General features: G+C 37.8%; 1 protein-coding gene across 1 annotated transcript in view; it reads left to right on the forward strand.

Annotated features, from left to right (window-relative positions):
* Positions 1-23,942, forward strand: part of dpp10 (dipeptidyl peptidase like 10) — a 219,841-nt gene that overhangs the window by 93,973 nt on the left and 101,926 nt on the right. The window contains exons 2-3 of the mRNA XM_026295426.1: positions 19,083-19,197; positions 22,663-22,758. Coding sequence (XP_026151211.1) covers positions 19,083-19,197; positions 22,663-22,758 — 211 coding nt within the window. The remainder of the gene's footprint in view (positions 1-19,082; positions 19,198-22,662; positions 22,759-23,942) is intronic.

Raw genomic sequence — 23,942 nt, forward strand, 5'->3', positions numbered from 1 at the left:
AGTATCTGCCGCTGTCACATACAGTACTAGACACATGGCAATTTACGTCCAGTGATGTCAGTATGGTGAAGTGTCTTTGAATGTCTTATGCTGATAACAGTGTTTTTCCTTGTTCTTTGTGGGTAGTTCATTGACAGTTCACAGTAAATTGAGAATGCAGAGAGAAGGAAGAGAGAGAAGGGGAACAAAAAAATAGTAATTTTGAAAGAGGTGACTTTCTGCGACTGACTGTAGGAAAGAGTTAGTTGTAAATACTGAAGCAGATTATTTGAATTCAGCCTGTATCTTTGTATCAGTGTGGTGTAAGGTCATCATAATAAATGTTCAACCCACATATGCACTCATCTCCTACTGAATTCTGAGAAGTGAATCTGGAAAATGTCACACTTAGTGTGCAATGGACGCAGGATTTTCTTTCACATTTTTCATTAACTGAATTTAAAGTTGGATTCATTTCTTGCTGCTTTACCTTTAGACTTAAGTCTTGCATTTTTTCCAGTGATTATAGCTTCTTCTGCTTTTGGATTATGCATCGCTCAAAGGTACCTGGCTGTTAAATAAGAGGTGAATGCAGCTCTGCCACACTAATGTTTCTGTCCAAAATGTTGCAGCCTGTAAGGTGATTCATACTTGTGACCTTCATGTCATAAGCTTTTCTCTATACCCAAGGTGACCGGTGCCCTGAATTAACTGATTCTGACAATCCTCAAAAGGATTAAAAGGCAATTACAAAGTTTGAGTCATCAGTTGTGACACTGCAGTAAAACCTTAGATAACAGGAATTAGGAATAAGGAACAGTCAGACCTTGTGTGTGTGGGGATTCTGTGATAACAAGAGGTGGCTTGTTAGTGCATATCTATACTGTATGTGTGGGGAAAACAGGCTGATAGGTTCAGGAGTAATTCCTAGGTATCTTCTTTTGAGAATATAATGTGTGTGCTGTGCCTCACCAGTGAACAGGTTGCATGTGCAAATGGATATTTTTTCCAAATGCATATTACAGTCAGCAACCTAACAGCTTGTAGAGTTGTGAGACACTGATGTCAAGCACACAGAAATACTTTATAATGGTGCGATCCAAACCTAATTAACAACCGTGAACTGTTGCAGATCACATGTGTATGTGTTAATTAATTCCATGTACTATAAGCCACTGGCAGTTTATCCCTAACACTGAACTACAGAGATTATTTTTAGTTTACTCCATGGATATTGCTCTCATTAACATTGACAAAGTGGCTCCTGCCAGGCCTTTACTCACCACTAGTTCATCAGCTGAGCGCAGATGAAGTGCTGGAGTGTTTCTGGCAAACAAGGTTTTCTGCACTTTCAGGACTTATAGTAAGCACTGAGGGCAGGCAAGGATCGATTTCACTCCCCAGGGTAGATAATCAACGGCTCATCTGAAAGGGCAGTGATATTGATAGCACTCTACAGATAGACAGATAGACCACTGCATCTGTCCATTGGCCCCTACACTGTACTGTCACTCAACATGCATGTTCACAGAGACTTCAACAAATGGACTCTAGCAAGCACTTCAGCGGTGAGCTAATGACAGGTCTCACATCTGCTCAGTCATCTTAATCAACACCTTAATCAAATCGTTTCACTACACTTTGTGAGAATAACACAAGGCTTAATGAGTGATTAATGGTTTATTGCAACTTGAATTTTATGTTCATTTTTTGTGTCATTAACATAAGCATAACATTGCACCAAGATAAGATAAGAGATCTGGTGCCTTTGTAATACAAAGCAAGACAGGCCTGAATCAGTCAGAGCCTCCCTCAGTCCCTTGGTTGAGTCAAACTATAGTTAATAGAGAATACAAAGGGGTTTAGTGAAATTTATGCTGAAATTGTTTGTGTACACTAATTACTGACTGACTCCTTTGACCTACTATACTCAGCCAAACTTGTGCACATTCAGTTTTCTTATGCAGTGTGTTACACGTGGAATCATTTACCTAAAACCAAAATTAATGTGGATTTTCAAAACAGATAGAATTGAGACAGTGGTGCCCTACCCATAGTTGGAGCTATAAACAGGAACCATAACTTTGCAACTGACCCAATGAATTACCCATCATCTTCAACTTGACCCCTGTTAATTTTCACCATTAAAAGGTGGAAAGGTAGTGATGAATATACAGTTAACTACCAATGGATTTGTTTGATAGAAGAAAAGAGATTCAAAACAAGAAGCAGCTTGCATCAAAAGTTACATGAAAATCATCTATCAGTCTTCATTTTGAAATGTACTTATGGAAATAATTAGGGCTGCAACAAACAACTATTTTAATAATTGAACAACTGGTCTGTTTTTGATGAATCGATGAATCGCTAGTCAACAGAATGTAGAGAAGTCTTTTGCTACACAAAAATGTAACTATTTTTATGTGTGATGACATTTGAACAGATCCCAAATTTTATTACATTAAAAATGCAATAGAATTTTACACTTAAGGCAAAAGTGAGAAATGCATGAACCAACATACCTTCAGACATGCACTTGAACATTGCTAGACATTTTCCTGGTGAGCTGCATGTAAAAACACATTTGGCTGAGGAATACAGCCTGGATATTAGCCTGACTTTACTCCTAACAGCTCACCTGTAAAAAAAAAAGGCTGGGTAGTCGTGGTTTGAGTGGACTCTCAAAATCCTCACATCAAGTGAGATTTTCACTCTTGTTGTGGTGCCAAAAAAAGATTCATAGCATCTCTCAGTCATGCACATAGCAACCATAGTAATTCAATTCAATTCAATTTTATTTGTATAGCGCCAAATCACAATACAAATCATCTCAAGGCACTTTACAAAGGGGAGCTCAGTACACTGATGGTCCTCGGGAAGTCTAGGCCTATAGCAGCATAACTAAGGGATGGTTCAGGGTTACCTGAAGCCAGCCCTAACTTTAAGTACAGTGTCTGCCTCCTGAACCCAGACTGGGAGCTGGTTCCACAGGAGAGGAGCTTGATAGCTAAAGGCTCTGACTTGGAAACTCTGGGAACCACAAGTAGACCTGCACTCTGAGAGCGAAGTGGTCTATTGGGATAATATGGTACTATGAGGTCTTTAAGGTATGAAGGAGCTTGATCATGAAGGGATTTGTATGTGAGAAGAAGGATTTTAAATTCTATTCTGGATTTTACAGGGAGCCAATGAAGAGAAGCCAATATAGGAGAAATATGATCTCTGTTGCTAGTTCCTGTCAGGACTCTGGCTGCGGCATTCTGGATTAACTGGAGGCTTTTTATGGAGATATTGGGACATCCAGATAGTAATGAGTTACAGTAATCTAGCCTTGAGGTAACAAATGCATGGACTAGTTTTTCTGCATCACTTTGAGACAGGATGTTCCTAATTTTGGAAATGTTGCACAGGTGAAAGAATGCAGTTCTAGAGATTTGTTTTATATGTGAGTTAAAGGACATGTCCTGGTCAAAAATAACTCCAAGGTTTTTTACAGTAGTGCTGGAGGCCAGGGTTATGACATCTAAAGTAGCTATAATTTTAGAAAAATTATTTCTGAGGTTTTTAGGCCCAAATACAATAACTTCTGTTTTCTCTGAATTTAAAAGTAGAAAGTTACTGGTCATCCAGGCCTTTATGCCTGTTAAACACGCTGGTTAATTATAATTATAATTATAGCCTAATGTAGAACATACTGTTATGTCTTAATAAATATTGGCTAAAGTGACTGTTTATCTCTTTAGAAAAGTAGGCCAGTTTATTAAGAAGTATAGTTTGGTACAGTCAAATTTTGTTAAATAAATAAACGAAAATATACAATCCTTTATTTTATTAAAAAAATCTTTGAATTAAATTTGCTAGTCAGAAAAACAAAAAAATATGAATGAACGAAAAATGCTCTATTGGGATAATATGGTACTATGAGGTCTTTAAGGTGTGAAGGAGCTTGATCATGAAGGGATTTGTATGTGAGGAGAAGGATTTTAGTACATAGCAACTATAGTTTATAGCAACTGTAGTGTCTTTTCTCTAGCTTGTCTAACTGTCTTTTCTCTCTGCTCTATCCACTCACCCCAACCGGTCGAGGCAGATGGCCGCCCAAACTGAGCCCGGTTCTTCTAAAGTCACCAGAGAAAATACAGACATGAAGCCTAAAATGAGGTTCAGTGTGTCATGCGTGTCATGTCCATGTCCAGCATTTACTGGATGACTGATTATATGACCACATAACAGAAACACTAGAACAAGAAGGCACCACTACTATCCACATTACAGTGCAAAAATGATTTAATTAAGGAAAACATGAATTTCACTGCTTCTGCCATCTTGCTGCATCACTAGACCTAACTAATTGATAAGTACATTTGTTGCCAACTATTTTAATTATCGAGTCTTTATTGATAATATCGATTAGTTTTTGCAGTCCTAGAAATGACATTTTGTTGTTTCATTTTGTGTAGGTCACACTGAATCTAAAAATGTGCACATCATGCACGGTATGTATGTTCAGTCATAAGTGAGTCGACTCACTTATGACTCGAAGAAGAAGGATTTTGTCATAAATGACATCATTTAGGCACTAGCTGTCATTTTCTGATAAACTCTTTAAAAAACTCATAATCCACTTCTGAAAGCATTCAAGCCCCATTTTTCTGTTAAATTTTCATGTTCAGTCAAAAATATTATACTTTAATTTCCTGCAGGTGATGTGTGTCACAGCCACTATTGCTGCTGCAGCTATTGAACATGTCAATAAGCAGGCCGACTAAAAAAATGCTCAACTTTCTGTTGTCTTAGCTCTGGAAAACACCTGGTCCTTTCAGCTCAAGCAGTCTTTTCCTCACCTTTCTTCCCCCTCTGTGCCTTTCTCTCCCCTCATTTCTCCCATTCTCTCCACTTTCCTATTTTTTTGTTTTGGTTGTTGTTATGTTGCCAAATTCCAAGCTCGTAAATGTACAATGTTGTTATAACCTATATGTCCATAACTACAAAAATAAGACCCAGCTGCAGTTGGAATGAATTAAAAACTAGTCAGTACTTTTGTGACATGACATAAAGCAGATGAACAGCATCCCACATTCATCACGTGCTGTTCACTGAGCATTGTTGTGGGTAATTTCACATTTTGGAAGATAGTGTGGATGTTGTCAAACACTAGAGTGAGTCCAAAGCTGTCCAGCAGTACTAAGCGCAGTAGGATGTTTTGCTGTGATGCCAGGGTATCATCTAGGATTGGGGACACCTCACTGAACATTTCCCATCACAGTGTAGTTTCCATTTTCCCTACACAAGATGGTACCTCTGATTTAGCTGTCCTGCAACTTTCTGTGACATAGTCCATGGTACATACTCCATGGTACCTCAATACTGAAGTAAGTCACAAAACGTTTTACAAATTTGGCTGAGTTTCTCAAGTGAATCATCATGAAGTGTGGGTCAGTCACACTGTCTTGTTGCTTTAAATTTTGAATCAAGATCTCACTCACAACGATTTAATGACCTGCATTCAGATTGACTGGTGTCCTTAAAGCTAACCTGTATTTTTCAAAGCTGGCAAAATTTGCTATTATGTAGAAGTGATTGTGTTTTCAAAATGAATGCCACAAATACTTTAATCTTTTATCAGTTACAAAGTTTATTATCCAGAAAAAGACTTAATCAAATAAATATTTGCTCTGACCACCCTTTACACCAGCTCCAGTACTTCTCAGTATGCTTGCTGTCAGCTGCATTGTCTTAATAATATTTAAAATTTTTTACAGTGAACCACAATGTGGCACAGCAAAACATGTTCCCTTCATAACACATACAGTGGGTACGGAAAGTATTCAGACCCCTTTAAATTTTTCGCTCTTTGTGTCATTGCAGCCATTTGCCAAAATCAAAAAAGTTCATTTTATTTCTCATTAATGTACACTCAGCACCCCATCTTGACAGAAAAAAAACAGAAATGTAGAAATTTTTGCAAATTTATTAAAAAAGAAAAACTGAAATATCACATGGTCATAAGTATTCAGACCCTGTGCTCAGTATTGAGTAGAAGCACCCTTTTGAGCTAGTACAGCCATGAGTCTTCTTGGGAATGATGCAACAAGTTTTTCACACCTGGATTTGGGGATCCTCTGCCATTCTTCCTTGCGGATCCTCTCCAGTTCTGTCAGGTTGGATGGTGAACGTTGGTGGACAGCCATTTTCAGGTCTCTCCAGAGATGCTCAATTGGGTTTAGGTCAGGGCTCTGGCTGGGCCAGTCAAGAACGGTCACAGAGTTGTTCCGAAGCCACTGCTTTGTTATTTTAACTGTGTGCTTAGGGTCATTGTCCTGTTGAAAGGTGAACCTTCGGCCCAGTCTGAGGTCCTGAGCACTCTGGAAGAGGTTTTCTTCCAGGATATCTCTGTACTTGGCCACATTCATCTTTCCTTCAATTGCAACCAGTCGTCCTGTCCCTGCAGCTGAAAAACACCCCCACAACATGATGCTCCCACCACCATGTTTCACTGTAGGGATTGTATTGGGCAGGTGATGAGCAGTGCCTGGTTTTCTCCACACATACCGCTTAGAATTAACGCCAAAAAGTTCAATCTTGGTCTCATCAGACCAGAGAATCTTATTTCTCATAGTCTGGGAGTCCTTCATGTGTTTTTTGGCAAACTCTATGCGGGCTTTCATGTGTCTTGCACTGAGGAGAGGCTTCCGTCGGGCCACTCTGCCATAAAGCCCCGACTGGTGGAGGGCTGCAGTGATAGTTGACTTTGTGGAACTTTCTCCCATCTCCCTACTGCATCTCTGGAGCTCAGCCACAATGATCTTTGGGTTCTTCTTTACCTCTCTCACCAAGGCTCTTCTCCCATGATTGCTCAGTTTGGCTGGACAGCCAGGTCTAGGAAGAGTTCTGGTCGTCCCAAACTTTTTCCATTTGAGGATTATGGAGGCCACTGTGCTCTTAGGAACCTTGAGTGCTGCAGAAATTCTTTTGTAACCTTGGCCAGATCTGTGCCTTGCCACAATTCTGTCTCTGAGCTCCTTGGGCAGTTCCTTCGACCTCATGATTCTCATTTGCTCTGACATGCACTGTGAGCTGTAAGGTCTTATATAGACAGGTGTGTGCCTTTCCTAATCAAGTCCAATCAGTTTAATTAAACACAGCTGGACTCCAATGAAGGAGCAGAACCATCTCAAGGAGGATCAGAAGAAATGGACAGCATGTGAGTTAAATATGAGTGTCACTGCAAAGGGTCTGAATACTTATGACCATGTGATATTTCAGTTTTTCTTTTTTAATAAATTTGCAAAAATTTCTACATTTCTGTTTTTTTCTGTCAAGATGGGGTGCTGAGTGTAGATTAATGAGAAATAAAATTAACTTTTTTGATTTTCGCAAATGGCTGCAATGACACAAAGAGTGAAAAATTTAAAGGGGTCTGAATACTTTCCGTACCCACTGTACACTTTCTTTTATTTTGAATCAAGCCTAACCCATGTTGTAGCTCAAATATTTAAAGTGTGTTAAAACTATACATCCACAACTGAAAATAGTACTTAAATTATTATTATTTCTGTCCACATGAACAGCTGCAGGAGCCTTTTTAAAAAATTAAACGTTATATTGGATACCCATTTGTAAAGAGTTTCTTCAATATTTACAGTTGGAACTACAAGCTAGAGAAGGCTTAAAGTAATAAAAGATGGATTTGGGGGTTTGGTGTGTGAATTTGTTAACAATAAAAATGTTAAAGCATTTCAGTAGACTTGTCCTTGATACTTTTGTACTCTGTTGTTTACCCCTCCCTCCAGCCTCCAGTATAGTGACTGGATTTTCTCTTTGTCTCTGCCCTGCACACCTGCCTTTCATTCCTTATTGCCTGGTCCTGACTCATACCTGTCTCTCCTTACCAGATTAACCCCATAGCATATCCATACATCCATCCATTTTCTACACCCGCTTATTCCAGGGTCATAGGGATCTGCTGGAGCCTATCCCAGCTCTCTTTGGGTGAAAGGCAGAGGTACACCCTGGACAGGTCACCAGTCCATCACAGGGCCACATAGAGACAAACAACCTCACACACACACTCACACTCACTCCTATGGGCAATTTAGAGTCACCAATCAACCTGACATACATGTTTTTGGACTGTGGGAGGGAAAAAGAGTACCTGGAGAAAACCCACACAAGCACAGGGAGAACATGCAAACTCCACACAGAAAGGCCACCATGCTCCCATAGCATATGTCCTTGTCAAATTAGTTTGACAAAGTGTGTTTGTATTATTGCTCAGCTTGGGCTGTTTGTGCATCTGTAGCCAGTGTTAGACTCCTATTCATTGTGGTTGGTTTTGTCTGCTAATTTTCTCCATTTGCTGTTTTATTTACAAGAAACATGACAGTGAACCTGCGTTATAAAGTGAAAAAATGCTGTCATTGTATGTGCATAACTCATGTTATTTCTCTGTGCTGTGCAACTGTATTATTTTGTCTTATGAAACAACTACATCAAATTAATTATTCAGATACATAATGCCACTGCTTTATTTAGTTATTGTTATTACACATATGTTTTAATATCTTAAATGCCATAGTTTTAGCAACATTCATGTCTTTTGTGACATAGTCCCCTAGGAACCTAAAGTGAGGTCTTGTGACCAAATGAATAATGGCATATTGTCTCTCCAAAGCAAAGATGGAAGTAGTGTGCCACTACACCTCAGAGGGAAGAGGTTGGTGTGGATTGTTTGGCTCATCAAAGCAAAGAAAGGCAATACTCTGCATCCTGTCCTGTCCAATAATCACTATTGATTTCTTTAATCTAGACCACACAAAAATATTTGTTTAGAGGCTTGTTCTGATCCCTGTTTTAGAAATCAATCAAGCATGATAGAATTGGATTGCTACAAATGATCTGAGGATCTATTAAGAGACAAGATTTTGTGCCTTAAATCCTCACAGTGCAAACCAAGTTCTTTATAGTCATGAAAATCAGCTGTGCATTATGATGTAAGTATTTCATTTGATCCGTCAAACAGGGCATGTTTTGTTTCGGGGGACTGTCTTAGCTACAGTCTGCACACATCAGGTAAATCATTATTAATGACAACAGAGAGATTGAGCCCCAGAGTATGTAAGGGTCATGGTAATAGTTTAACCCAATTAAGATCTTGAAAGGGTTTTAGTTATTCTCCGCATGCACTGTAACCACTGCCTGTGTCTCGTCTCGCATTACAGAGTAGTTTTTGTTGTTTTGTGATAGAACAGGCAGATATCTGTGTTGTGTTGACCCACTGCAAACACCACTGTCGGTGAGATGAACAAATTAGTTGCTTCATTCACTCCCAACTGCACTGTCCTACCCTCTCCACCCTCCATCCCCACTAACTCTCTCTCAACTAGCAATTTTATAGCTCAGTGCCTGCTGAATCCTTCTATGTGACCCTATACGTATAAAAAAGACACAGTAGCACTTTTCAAGCACATCCAGAAACAATTTCCGGTCTTCACACAGACACATTCAGTTGGCGTTGAGTTTCTGTTGATGCTTGTGTCAGGTTCTCCTTTCAGTTTTGATTTCTTTTGATGAATGAAATTGGTTTTTGAATTGGGAGGAAATGGTGAGAATCTTATCCACAGCCTGGAGCGTAATTTGCCTAGGGATGTAGTCAACTCTGCCTAATTGCATTCAGAGGTTTGACTGCAGGAGACAGACAAAGGGTTTGGCTCCCACCTTGTAAATGACATAGAATCATATTTAAATATGCAGAGTAAAAAATAAAAAGCTGATTAATGGAATTAGCATTATTGTTCTGTGTCCTTCACATCCTGCAGGTGGTCTGAGCTCAGATTTATCCACAAGAATGGTCTAATGCCAATGAATACATCTGATTAAATCCTCTCCAAGCTTTTGTTTGTCTAATAAAATCACATTGCTGCCTGATTCTATGACTTCAGCGAGACTAGCATTAGAATTAGCAAACCATAAAGCAGTACAGCCACAAAATAAATAAATCGATAAAATAAAAATAAATAAATATATACAATATATATAGATATATATATATATATATATATAGTGTATATATATATATATATATATATATATATATATATATATATATATATATATAGTATAGATTTATATATACTATACCCAACCCCAACCGGTCGAGGCAGATGGCCGCCCAAACTGAGCCTGGTTCTACTGGAGGTTTTTTCTTCCGTTAAAGGGAGTTTTTCCTCTCCACTGTCACCAAGTGCTGCTCATAAGGGATTTGTTGGGTTTTTAGTTTTAGTTTTTGTAAAGTGCCTTGAGATGATTTGTATTGTGATTTGGCGCTATACAAATAAAATTGAATTGAATTGAATAGAATAGTGCATAACAACTGTAGTGCAGACTCTGGACATGACTCTCAGGACACTGTTCAGTGTTTAAATGTAAAAACATAAATATTGAATCTACACTGACTCTGACCTGCATCAGTCATCAGAAAAGTGATGTGTGTGTATGGTATTTTCACCAAGACACAGCTAAAAAAAAAAACTAAAGTCACCAGAGAAAATACAGACATGAAGCCTAAAAGGAGGTTCAGTGTGACATGCGTGTCATGTCCATGTCCAACATTTACTGGATGACTGATTATATGACCACATAACAGAAACACTAGAACAAGAAGGCACCACTACTATCCACATTACAGTGCAAAAATGATTTAATTAAGGAAAACATGAATTTCACTGCTTCTGCCATCTTGCTGCATCACTAGACCTAACTAATTGATAAGTACATTTGTTGCCAACTATTTTAATTATCGAGTCTTTATTGATAATATCGATTAGTTTTTGCAGTCCTAGAAATGACATTTTGTTGTTTCATTTTGTGTAGGTCACACTGAATCTAAAAATGTGCACATCATGCACGGTATGTATGTTCAGTCATAAGTGAGTCAATTATGACTCACTTATGACTCGAAGAAGAAGGATTTTGTCATAAATGACATCATTTAGGCACTAGCTGTCATTTTCTGATAAACTCTTTAAAAAACTCATAATCCACTTCTGAAAGCATTCAAGCCCCATTTTTCTGTTAAATGTTCATGTTCAGTCAAAGACTGACACCTCTTCACATTACCTTTTAATATGTCAGACACTGTTATGGGCATATCCCTGAGCAAGGCTACAATATTTCTAATATAATAATGTGGGTGTTTTTCATCCACAACAATTTTACTGCAAAAACAAGCATAGGTACTTTAGTACTGCAGTTCATTCCAAATGACAGGAGAAGGAAGGGCAGAAGAAATTGTCACACAATATGATCCACAGTATGATCAAAACAATGTAGATTTCAGAAATGAAATATGTTGACAATTAATGTTAGGAAACAACATTAAGTATTTTTGTTTTGCAATTTGGAGGGTGGTAAACCTCTTTGTGTTGTTTTTTAATGTGATGCAGGTGTAAGTGGTGCAAACAAAAAAATAAGGCAGCACTTGTAAATTCAGTACAATTTTTCATTGAAACTCATTTTGTGACAGGGTGTTTCTTTTTTCTTTCTTTCTTTTTATAGTTTATTCTGAAAGAAAACAGATCTAGAACAAAGTGCAGTTTACATTGAGGCTTACATTAAACTAGCAGGAGTTAATCTACTGACATGAAAAGATTGTGTGGACATTTTCATGTTTGAAGAAATTATCAGTGTTTTGGGTAAAGAGATTTTATAAATATTCCAATAGGCACATGAAAGCTGAATTAAATGTGTTCTGAATTTCCTTTTCATCTTTGTACACAGCCTTGGGTGAAGGCATGTATATAACGTGGTGATAATTGTGAATATATCCCTCAAAATAACTGTGAAACGATGGAATGAGATTACAAACAACCAGCACCCCAAATAACTCCTCAGATCGACTCCATGGTCAGAGAGGCATTTTCAGATCACCTTCACTTCACCTTCACCTTTACTTACTTTATTTCAATCAATTCTACCTCTAGAGCTCAATAATATATATTAAATTGGAAATATTTCTTGTCCCAGGTTTGGCAGTAGTTAATGCTGCTGTTCTATTTCTTCTCTATTGCCATTCCCAATATTCACTTTAATACACAGTAATACAACTGCAATGTTGTGAGTCAACAGCATAATGTATCTGAAAGCAATATGGTAGGGATAGCCAGTAATTGAGAATTATCTCACAGAGAACAACAATGACAGTGTTTATCAGGGCAAGGCTAATCTTCTCATCTTTTAAGCGTACTGTTTCAGATTAACCAGTGGATCAATCTCAAATATTAAACCTCAAGACCCCAGCATGGCTTTGACTGGCTGTCAATGACAGTGGGCAGTGAGAAATGGTATTTTTTGTGTAAACGAAAATAAACCTGTACAGATGGTATTCTTTTTTGTCCTCTCCGACCTACTCTCATTGTTAAAATGGCTGCGCTTCTGCTGAAATGCTGCTTGTCATTTGTCACACTCTCTCCAAGGTCAGGGTCCAGGAGAGGGTAAGCTCACAGCTCTATAAATAGCCTGACTCCTCCAGCAGTATTGTACATGCACAGTGAGCCAGTAAAGATATTAGCAGCAGTTTGATGAAGAAGGCAGATGTCTTAATCAAATATCTTGGAAGCAGCATAAGCATTCCAATTTTACATACAGTAATGTCTTATCCTTCCCACACTTAGCAATTTACCTGTATGCTGGTAACAAATACAATAAGTACAGCATGGTGCTATGAAAGAATAGAAATATGCAGTATTAAACCTTAAAACAACAGAAGTCAATGGCTGTCTGTGACCTTCAGGCACATACCTAAATGACTGGTTTTAAACTACAGCAAAGCCAGATAATTCTCACCAGCAGCTTAAAGAACAGTGGAGCCTAATGTGCTGAGCTGTTCAAAAGCTCAAATGCACACTGAACATCTGTGTGTGTGCTTTTTTTTGTTTAATGACAGGCTGCTTTCATTTATTGTCTCCAGAAGGAACAATTCACTTCCATCAAAAAAAGTAGTAAATAGTAAATTGCAAAGTAGTAAAAAAGTAGCATTTTGGTCACAAAGGAACATCCCTACATGTACATTTTGTTTTAGTGACCAAGAGCACCCACATTCCCTTGACAGGTTAGCCACTTTAAAAAGTGAACCTTCAAAACATTCAGTACAACACAATGCAAAATAACGATTACGCAATATATGATATAGCAGTGTAGTTACTATAAACATACTATACTATAAATATATAATATGTACAGAATACCTACTGTACAGTATGGTAAATCTTCAGCAAGTGCAATCAAGCAGCGGTCAGCTGTGCATGTCTCTCCTTTTGTGCTTTCTCTCTGCTCTAATTATAGGCCTCATATAATGTTCTTGGGTTTGTAGGCTATTCTTGCTATTTCAAACACAGATGTGATTATATAAAATGGCTCTGTTAGCACACAGCTAAACCATTTCAGGGAATGCTTTGCATTATTTATTGTCTTCTATACTGATTTTTAAAAACAACATAATTCCTTATAGACATGGATTATGGAAAATATGGAATAACAATTATACTGTAAACTGACAATGTGGGCAAATGGCATGAGTTATTGCAGCTGAATTCTTTAAAATCCCATATTGCTTATTTAATATGTATGTATTGTGTGTGTAATTTTGTTTGGTGAGGTCTTTTAAACATGTCTTTGGTATTATGACAACAGTGACAAAGTCCACGTAAAATTCAAGATGCAGTTAATATAACCCAAGACAATTTTTTCCTAAACACAATTAATTTGTATTAGTTTAGACCATCTTAAAGCTGGTACACTCTGTATTTATTATTGTATTATTATTGTAACAGTGAAGGTATGATAACAATCTACTGTGCCTACCAGTAGGTGGAGTAGGGCTGTAGTGAGCCACAAGTGTGCTCCCAATAACAAGTGATAATGAGCCATTAAACCGCATCTCAAGTGCAACATTTGAAACATGTTGGCATGCTGCCAAAGTTGCATTATGGGAAGTGTAGCATGGGGAATTTTTGTAGCTTGTTGTGCATTAGGAACTCAAAGTCAGGATATCTTGACTTCTGCTATTTCATTTTGAGCAGTCTTTTTAAAATCTGTCCCTTGCAAGTCCACCAACACTAAATTGCTAGACAATCTTGTATATTAGAATTGATAAATGAGATTCTGCTTCAAGAGAAAATTGTTATGTTAGAAAACAAACTTATTTCATCACTTGAAATACTGAATATTTAATTTTTACCAGCAGTGGTCTCAGTCGATCAGGTCCTGTTGGAATTCATGAATGGATTAACATCATCACTGTTCATTCAGCTGTGCCCCTCAATACTTTCCTAACAACAAATGAGTCCCATTATTTTCTGTGGTTTACTTGACCTGATGAATAATTGATTGTATTGACTGAGTGTGATGGAATGTATCCCAGAGAGAGGGCAGGCAGGATTACACTCAGAGTGAGTTAAATTAAAAAAGGCTTCTAATCATTTTCTGAGTTGAATAAATAAATAACTGATGGAAGTATAATAAGAGTCATGGATTCGTACACATGCAGGTATGTGGTATTCAGCTCCCACAGATTGAGAATACTACACATATTTTCATGATTTTCTTTACATTTTTTGTAACACTCATAATCCCCATTTGGATTGAAATAACATTACAAGAAATGTGGGGAAAAAACATATTAACAAAAGGTAAAGCCAAAAGCCTCCTCCCCAGGGTTGGAGGGAGCGATATTAGACAAAGGCGTTCATTGTGTTTAGATGCACCTATGTAACCAATTGGCTGTCTCATGATTGCAAATGAGAAATATGTTTTTTATAATCCAGGTAGAGGATTAGAAAATAATCAGCCCTTTGGTGCACTGTTGTCTCAAAGCAAAAATATTTGGGGTTTGAACTCCAGGTACTCTGGCAGCTCATGATTTTAAATTGCCCATAGGCATTAATGTAAGTGTGAATGTTTGTCTGTCAGCTGTGTGATAGACTGATGATCTGTCCAAGGATCAGAGAAGCCTGATTTCTTGAGTTCTGATGGAGAATGCCAAAGTGTGCATGTGCGTGTGCAAGAGAAAAGACTGCATACAGGGAAAAGAGAGGAGTGGAGTGGCTGAATGAACGGAGCAATACATCCTTGTATTTATGTACATCCAGCTTGTTTAAAAAAACCTCTTACTGAAAATAAGCTACAAACACATTTGATAAGCTCTCCTGATGGTTTTATTTTTGCTTGTATTCCTTTATTTTTTATTATTTCATTTCTGGGTAACAACAGTTTTGGCTTTACACAAAAGACAAATTTCAGGGTGAGCTTGCAATAAGATGTTAACATGGGTGAGCATGACTGAAGTGTGTATCTGTTTATTCCACATAAATGTAGACTTCCGGAGAAGCATCACCGTCTTCGGAACCAGCTGTCCTGTCAGCAGCAACAGAGCAGAAATATTTTCATGAGGCTGACTAATGCCAGAAATCAAACAAATAAGTGTTTCAAAGGAAGCTCCTTGGCAAGTAAACAGAATCATTGTTATTATTATTTTTTTGATATGTTTATTTCATTTCCCCAGTCCACTGTAGCTCTAGTATATACCGTATGCCCACTGTGAAACTGGAATGCTTATAAAATTGCTGGTCAGGATCAATAACATGGAGATACATACAGAGAGAGATTTGTGGGATTTGAGGTTGGCCTGAGGTTATATTTCATGTTACCAAAGTGACATCACTGAGTGCATGATACGTGTCTTTCTGCATTTATTGTTTCATTTTTGGAAGTGTATAGGTTCAGTAAAACAGATGAGTAACAAATGTCCAGCATGCATTAAAACACACCCCCAGTGTGGATTTTAGAATGGTTTCTTAATTTAAATATTGTTTTAGTATCAGTCAAGTGTTTAATGTTATTAGTAATATTGCCACAGCGCTCATATTACATTTAGACAATGAAACCTGGCCCTAACTATGCCCTTAAACCAGCATGTATGCTATGAACTTCATTTGTGTTCAGTTTGATTCAGGGTGTGTTTATTCTCACTTGGCACAAGAGGAAGCAAGGGAGAAAAGATAGCTTCTGCCAAGGAAGTTAAACAGTCCTTAAAACAACTCTACAAGTGCCTGACATGGATGCACTGTGTCTTGTCAGCTAGTAGGCTACCTAACTAGCTATTGGAAGTCGTAATAGGCCTATCACTCATAACAGTTTTGTTACATTGAGATTTTGCTCTAACATTAAAACTTCTGCAATTCTTCACTCACTGTGAATATGACCTTATGATAAGCTAAGCACCTGAGTTAAAGGTTCATTAATGGGTGTACAGCCATTACACATAGAGCTGATGATACCCATGTGCAACACAGACATACACAGAAACATGTACCCATGTAATGACTGTCAGACTCTTACAGTCTGCTACTGAATAAGCTAAACGAGGATAGAGGAAAATGGACAGGTAGAGAGAGACTTATATTAGAACAGACCTTTGTCCTTGCATGTTTACTTTCATGCACAGAAGAATGAAGGCAAAGGCTTTCTTGTTCAACCCGGCAAGCCTATCAGAATTTATTTATAACCCACACAGGGACCAATATGACACTTAAGATGTCAAGTTGTTTGAGATTTTTGTATCTGTATTATTTATATTCATTTGCTAGGAAGTTCATTAGGTAATCTCCTCAAAACACATTTATTTGATTTATTACAAATTACCTGATATAATTGTATATTGTATTTTGGACATAAGGTTTGTTCAAAGCTCTATTCTGTTAATATTGGTTACCTTTAGTAATATGTGGTAATGGCAAATAATATCTTTACTGTTATTAACCAGGTGGTTTTAATGTTTTGGTAGACAGAGGTTTACATGAGCATCTGTCCTGTCTTTGGCTACACTGCCTGCTGTGATACACCTGTCAATCAATATAAATTTTTTCCTGAGAACCATCTACCACAACCTTGGCTCATCATGGTAATTGAGCAATTTTAATATATTCAATAAAATTTACTTGTACGGTTATTTCACATTTGCATATCACCCTTCTCAGTTATACTTCAAAATAATCTAGAAGTGAGTTAATTTAATCTCATATATGTGTTCAATATAGATCATTTGCATTTTTTAAAAAATTTAACACTTTTGCTTATACACATAAAACTCCAGCCTATAGGGTAGTCTACATAGATTCATTATGCATGCCTTCTGATGAAGGTTTAAAATGAACATGATACATCAAGTTGCTCTGTCATTTCTTCTTCTGGGAGGCCTACATTTATCAGGGCCCTTTCCATGCTTCCACAATAATGCTAATGGAGAGATTCAAAGGTTTAAATTTTTTTTATTAGTCCTATCACTGCTCATTATTAAGTTAATAAATTGAGGGTGATGATGATTCAAAAGTGACTAAATAGGAAACTGGGGGAGGAAATGAGACAGGGAGAAAGTACAGAAGAAATGGAAAAGGAATCTTATGCATAGAGGCCCAAGGGCAATTTAGAGTTGCTGTCAGTCCTCAAGGACACATCAAACTTTTGTGGTATTAATGAAGTGAGCAGCAGTCCAAGTCCTGCTAATAGACCAGTCTTCATAAGAGAGAACAGGTGTGCTTCTCCCACACTGAAATACAGCTGGATGCTCTGCTCTTAAAATATGTGTCTGCTGTATTCTCTAGAAGAAACAAAGGACAAAAGATGGCACTGTATAGTCAAAAAAACAGCAAAAGATTACCACACATATTAAGTATTAGGATTTATTTATTTACAGTCCGTAGACTGGCAAATCTGCTGATAAAGTTTTGCGTCAAAGCTTTTTCCAACTGTTAATTTGCCGTTTGTTGACTGTAGAGTGATGCATTTTTTCTTGGCATCATTTTAGAGAAAATAATACATTATTCTTATGAGTCTTGTGAATCTTATGTTAAACTACATCCACATCACATGTCTGTGGTCATGGTGACCTTGTGTTTTTTAGAAGGTCTAAGCACTCTAAGCCTTATGTTCTGATGGTACTCAAAATAAGAAAAATTGTTATATGCAACCAAAATTGTGGGTTTTGGCTTGAGATTTTGTCTACTGGTATGTAAGTTATATATAATAGTAGTTATATAGTAGTTATATAATAAGAAATAGTAGTTATATAATAATAAGGATACTAGTCATAACTGGCAGCATGTGTATTATTTCTAGTCATGAATGTCATAAAAAGTGAGCTACAATGCTTTTAAGCCATTATGTAGTAAGGACTTGGATTTCAGAGAAAATCTAAATTATAGTAGGTACAAAGAAACATTCTTTGTACATGATTTTTTTTTTTGTATAATTGGCATTTTGTCATTTTGTTTAATCTAGATTGGTGTAGTAGTAGATTGGTGGCCAGTGATCTCTGCATTTCACCTGCAGGGTTTTGTAGGTAATTGAGGCCAGGAGAAGCTGTGTAAAAGGGAAATTTATAGGTGGGAGGCTTAATTCACCTTATCAGAGGCAGCAGATGTAGTGGAAGACCCTGTTTAAGATGCCCTTAATGCCAGGACTCAGAGATGAAGTTGCAGGCAAAAGCCTAGCCCTAGATAATTATATCACTCTAGATAATATCTCATGCAGTATAATCCACAGTCACTCAGATTGCTCAAACCATGCCTTTTCTGCCACCAGTTTGATCAACTGAGCCCTAGAATGCAAACTGACATCTCTATTTCTTATCTACTGAACATCAGCATCTTTGTTTGTGGCTCATAACACACAACTAAGCAGCAGAAAGTGTGACTCCTGGCTCTGGCAGAAAGAATGTTTTACCTATATGTAGAAAATAGTTTTTAGCTTTTCAGTAGTAAAGCAAGAATCAGAAATATTGGCTTAATTTTTCAGGCCTACAGCCTGAAAGTGTCCCATATTCATAGATACTGTAAGCAGCACCACTTTGTGCAGTGTGTATAGTGTGTTTTCTTTAGGCTGGAGCTGCATTACCATGCCTCAAAATTATTTGGCTTTCATATTTACCCTCAACAAATATCTATCTTTTTACATGGTGTTGTTACAACGGGTTTGTAAGAATAATTAAATACTGTGAGACTGGGAAGTCTCTGTTTTCATCATAAAAATCCACTTCTCTGTCTCTGCAGGATCTGGGTGGGGTGAGTCCTCCTCAAAGGAACTGGAAGGGGATTGCCATTGCTCTGCTGGTCATCCTGGTGGTCTGCTCCCTCATCACCATGTCTGTCATCCTACTCACACCAGGTATTACAGACATGATTGTGCTCTGCTCTGTGTTGAGGAGAGAATCCCTTGTTTTTACATTCTCCTGTGGCTGGTTTTGCAGCTACAGTTTGCCTGCTTCAAGACCCAAGACCAAAAGAACTACTGTTCATCATACCACATGTACATAACATTATTGCATTGAAGCCATACTTCTCATTTCTTTTCTATAGCTATATGTATGTATGTATCCTCTCTCTCTCTCTCTCTCTCTCTCTACATATATATATATATATGTATTAATACATACACATTAAAATATATATATATATTTATATATAACATGTATATTATCAATGATTTTAATAACTATGCGTAATAGGAAAGGGTTACTGTACTCACACCGCAATCTCTCAATATTCATCCATCTTTGCAGTTTCACTGAGCTCTACCAAGCTCCTTTGCTTCTTTTAACTAATTGTTTTCATTTAGGGCCCACAAATTCTATTATCATCTCGGTCTCCTCTGCTCAAAACTGGGACAATAATAAATAGATGCAAATGTAAGCATTGTGGAGTTGAGTTAAACAAGAATACGTATCTACTTATCTACCCTAATTAGAATATTAATTATACAAAATATTAGAAAGGTATAGTACTTGCCAAACCGATTCGCTCAACTGAATAAACGAGGGGTGGTGGAGTTTCTCCACCACTTTCTGTGGAATATTAAAGGAGAGGATCATTGTATGGAGCTTTTTGCAGCTTTGTTGTGTTTTTTTAGCTTATTGTTTTTGGTTTTGTAGCCTGAAGCTTTATGGTTCTGTTGACTGTTTCCACCAGTCTTCAGTGAAAATATTTTTTAAGTTTACGCTACCTGACCAGTACCAAAAGAGAGATGGATAAAGTTAGCAAATAACAGGTGAAGATAGTTGAGGGTTTAGTCAATGTTTGACTCAAGAACTCACACCCAAACTGTGCTAAAATGAGTTTGAATACTCAACTACATACACAGATACTTGTGTGAAAAAAGATAAAAGTAGAAGTACTGACTCAACTCCTTTACTCATTTAAAAGTAAGAAAGTACATGGTCTGAAATGTACTTAAGTAAAAAAGTAAAAATGTTTTTTTGCTGTCAATAATACACAATACATCTTTTGATAACTCCACAAAACTAAAAAAGCTCTGACACAAAAAAAGGAAATTCCTCTTCTTTTGTTAACAACCTGCACAGTGCTGGTACAGGAAACAAAACACATTCACCATGAATCATTCTTGAACAGTTCTTTTAAATACGACCATGGATGGGGAATGTCTTGCTTTTCCGAATCTGCTGCATCTTCGTCTGACTCGCCAACACTCCCTGATCCCTTTCTTCCTCCATGTCACACAGCAAGTTTTCTCTCTATCATAACCTGTACACTCACTGGATTTCCCTCTAGTTACGTCTTTTATGTCGTGTCGTCATCCGTGGAGGTTGAAAGAGTAACAAGCCTGTTTTGATAATGTAATGAGTAGAAAGTACAGATATTTGTGTTTAAATGTAGGGAGTAAAAGTAAAAAGTCATTAGAAAAATAAATACTCAAGTAAAGTACATTTACCTGAAAAATCTACGTCAGTAATGAAGTATTTGTACTTAACAAAGTATTTGTACTTCGTTACTTCCCACCTCTGTAAATAGGCAATCTTTATCGTGTTCGCCATATCTACTTTAAAAAGCAATAACAATTTTTTTTTAAAATATTCTGTCTCTTTTTTACTTTTTACACTAGTGCTTAAAGTGGTGTTATTCCAAATGATATTGTTTGATCCAGTTAGGTGGCTATTCTCTCGTACGCTGTATACCTTCTCGAAAAAGTTAACAAAAAACACCCAGTGTTGCTCACAGATGTAAACCATCAATGTGCTGCCAATGCATCCAAACTCTCACCTGGTGTATTCCATGGTTGGTTAGGTTGGAAAAGGCTGGAGGAACTAAACATAGCAGTACAAGAACAGGCCCTGAGCACAAGATCGATAGAGGCTGGGGTCTACCACACCAGGCAGGACCCCAGGTGCAGGCTTTGCAAAGATGCCCCTGAGACAATCCAGCACATAACAGCAGGTTGTAAGATGCTAGCAGGCAGGACATACATGGAACGCCATAACCAAGTGGCTGGCATAGTGTACAGGAACATCTGTACCTAGTATGGGCTGGTGGTCCCAAGGTCAAAATGGGACACACCTCCAAAGGTGGTGGAGAATGACCGAGCTAAGATCCTGTGGTACTTCCAGATATAGACTGACAAACAGGTGATGGCAAACCAACCAGACATAGTAGTGATGGACAAACAGCAGAAGAAGGCTGTAGTGGTAGATGTAACAATCCCAAGTGACAGCAACATCAGAAAGAAGGAACATGAGAAACTTACCAGATCCCTGGGACAACATCTGAGATCTCTGTCCAGAAGAGCACAGTCTTAGGAACAGCTAAGATACTGTGCAGGACCCTCAAGCTTCCAGGCCTCTGGTAGAGGACCCAAGCTTGAAGGAGACAAAGACCGCCTGCATGGGCGAGTGGACTAAAAAATGTTAGATATATATTATCTCATAGTAAAGCTACATTAATTAACATTACGTCAGTAAATGTTTTTGATTATTTGTTTTTTTTTTTTTTGCTTAAAAAGAGATCAGCTGCCTTCCTGAAACGGAGCAAAACTGAATTGTACAGAAACAATGCAGGCACACAATAGCAATAATAAACTAGAATGCTATGTAAGGGCAGAGCTGTGTCATTTTTTTCTGTGGGCTGTGACTACAAGCTGCGATCAAAACTGCATAAGGTTTGTGTAATCTAACATAAACTGACTATAACTGACTATGCAGATCCCACATTAAACATTGGCCACGTGTCTTTATGCCTTATAGTTTGTGTCAGTGTTACTACAATAAGTAGGACATTTTATAGTCACTGTTTTGTGTTGAACACATGATGTACTTTAGTGGCATCATTCCTTCCAATTCACCCAAAAACATGTGACTTTTCTGTACTGCAATGTATGTCATGTATCTATGACATATATGCTAGGTCAAATGCATGACATCACACATGTATTTGATAGATGATCAAATCAGATGATGATTGTTCAGGATTACAGGGAACTAAATTTAAATGTTCTGTACCTTTTTATTTTGTGCATTATTCCTGGTAACTTCACCTGCATTACTGGTAAAAGTTCAATCTCTAACACATACACACCAATAATTAATCCTCAGGATACAGGATTTCTTTGCCCAGTGTTATATGTTTTAGGGAGTGAGTTTTTTAATGTTGATAAAACATCATGTCAGTCATGAGAGTTAAGACCACTGTGAGCTAGAGCTGGAGATTGTTGTTGAACTGTGTGCATACAAAGAAGCAATTTAGAGTAAGTGATGTGTAAAAACTGGAAAGAACTTCTGTATAGTACCCTTTATTTATACTAAAAAGTCAATGCAAGTTAACAGTTCTTGGCATGTTTTTGCAGCTGACAACCAAGCTGGAAGTGACACCAAACTGACTGTGGAGGATTTGTTCAAACCTCAGTTCCAGGTCCATGACCCAGACGCCAAATGGATCAATGGTGAGCTCTGCTGTTTATTCCTTTAGCCTTGAATGGAAATGAATGGGGCACTTGGAATGGATGAAATGCACAATGTATTTTTATACAATGTTAATTGACCTTGAGGAAATTTTAGTTTCTTTGCAATTGAAAAGCATCATGGCAATTGTTACTAATGAGGCTTATCACAAATATAGCTTTCATAAGACCTTCCTGCCTGCATAAATGCGGCATAGTCATTGTTACGTTTGGATTATACAATTTTCTTGAGTGACAGCCTGTCCCCTACTTCATGCTGCTGTAGATACATTCACACAAAACACACCTCGACGCTTGCTTGACATCAGTGACATCTCTATGAGTTCTACGTGTGCTCTGCACAAGGAGGAAGCAAAAGCAAACAGGACTCCTCTTGTTCAGGAGCACAGGGATGACATCTCTCTGCTGTCTCTTGTTTTGTAACTGACGCTCACTAAAACAGCCAGCTGCCAGTTCAGTCTTAAACACGGCTGACATTTTTCACCTAAGATTTACCTTGCATCTAGTTATGCAAATTCAGATGTTGGGATTTATTTTCCTTCTACTTATTTACATTGTATTGATTTCTTATTTGCCAGAAGGGGATCATATGTTAAACCTGGATGGCTCTGGCTGAAAATAAACTATATCAAGTGAAGTGCAAGTGAATCTGATTATGGTGTGCTTAGAGCAAGGGAGAGGATAATAATACCTGCAAGGGAAAGGACGGACAGGATTGTACCATTCCTGCATTGCTCTCCGTCTGCCTCCTTTCCTGCAGATTAGTATGTTTGTTTTGGCTTTCCTCTTCATTGCCCATCAGCTGTGTGACTCTCACTTCACGCCTGAGGGCAAAGGAAAGAGGCAAGGCCTTTCTGTCCATCAATATTTCACTCCCAAGTGACATTTTTCCACTATCTTCACAACGCCATCTCATTCCCTGAGCTGACCTCAGGCTAGACAGTGAAAGCAGCAATGTTATGCGATGAGGCAGTCAGAAAAGTCGGCTTTATAGGGTGGCTTGTGGATGGATGGGGCAAAATAGACCCCAGACAAATGGGAGAAGATAACAGACAGCTGGGCAAGAGTAAAAATTGATCACTAGGATTTGGAGCAAAAATTTGATTTTTTTTTTTGTAAGTCAGATGCTTTTGAAGTTTTGGGTTGAAAGTCTTTTAGCTCCGACT

The sequence above is a fragment of the Mastacembelus armatus genome, chromosome 21 (assembly GCF_900324485.2).
Source record: "Mastacembelus armatus chromosome 21, fMasArm1.2, whole genome shotgun sequence".
NCBI lineage: Eukaryota > Metazoa > Chordata > Actinopteri > Synbranchiformes > Mastacembelidae > Mastacembelus > Mastacembelus armatus.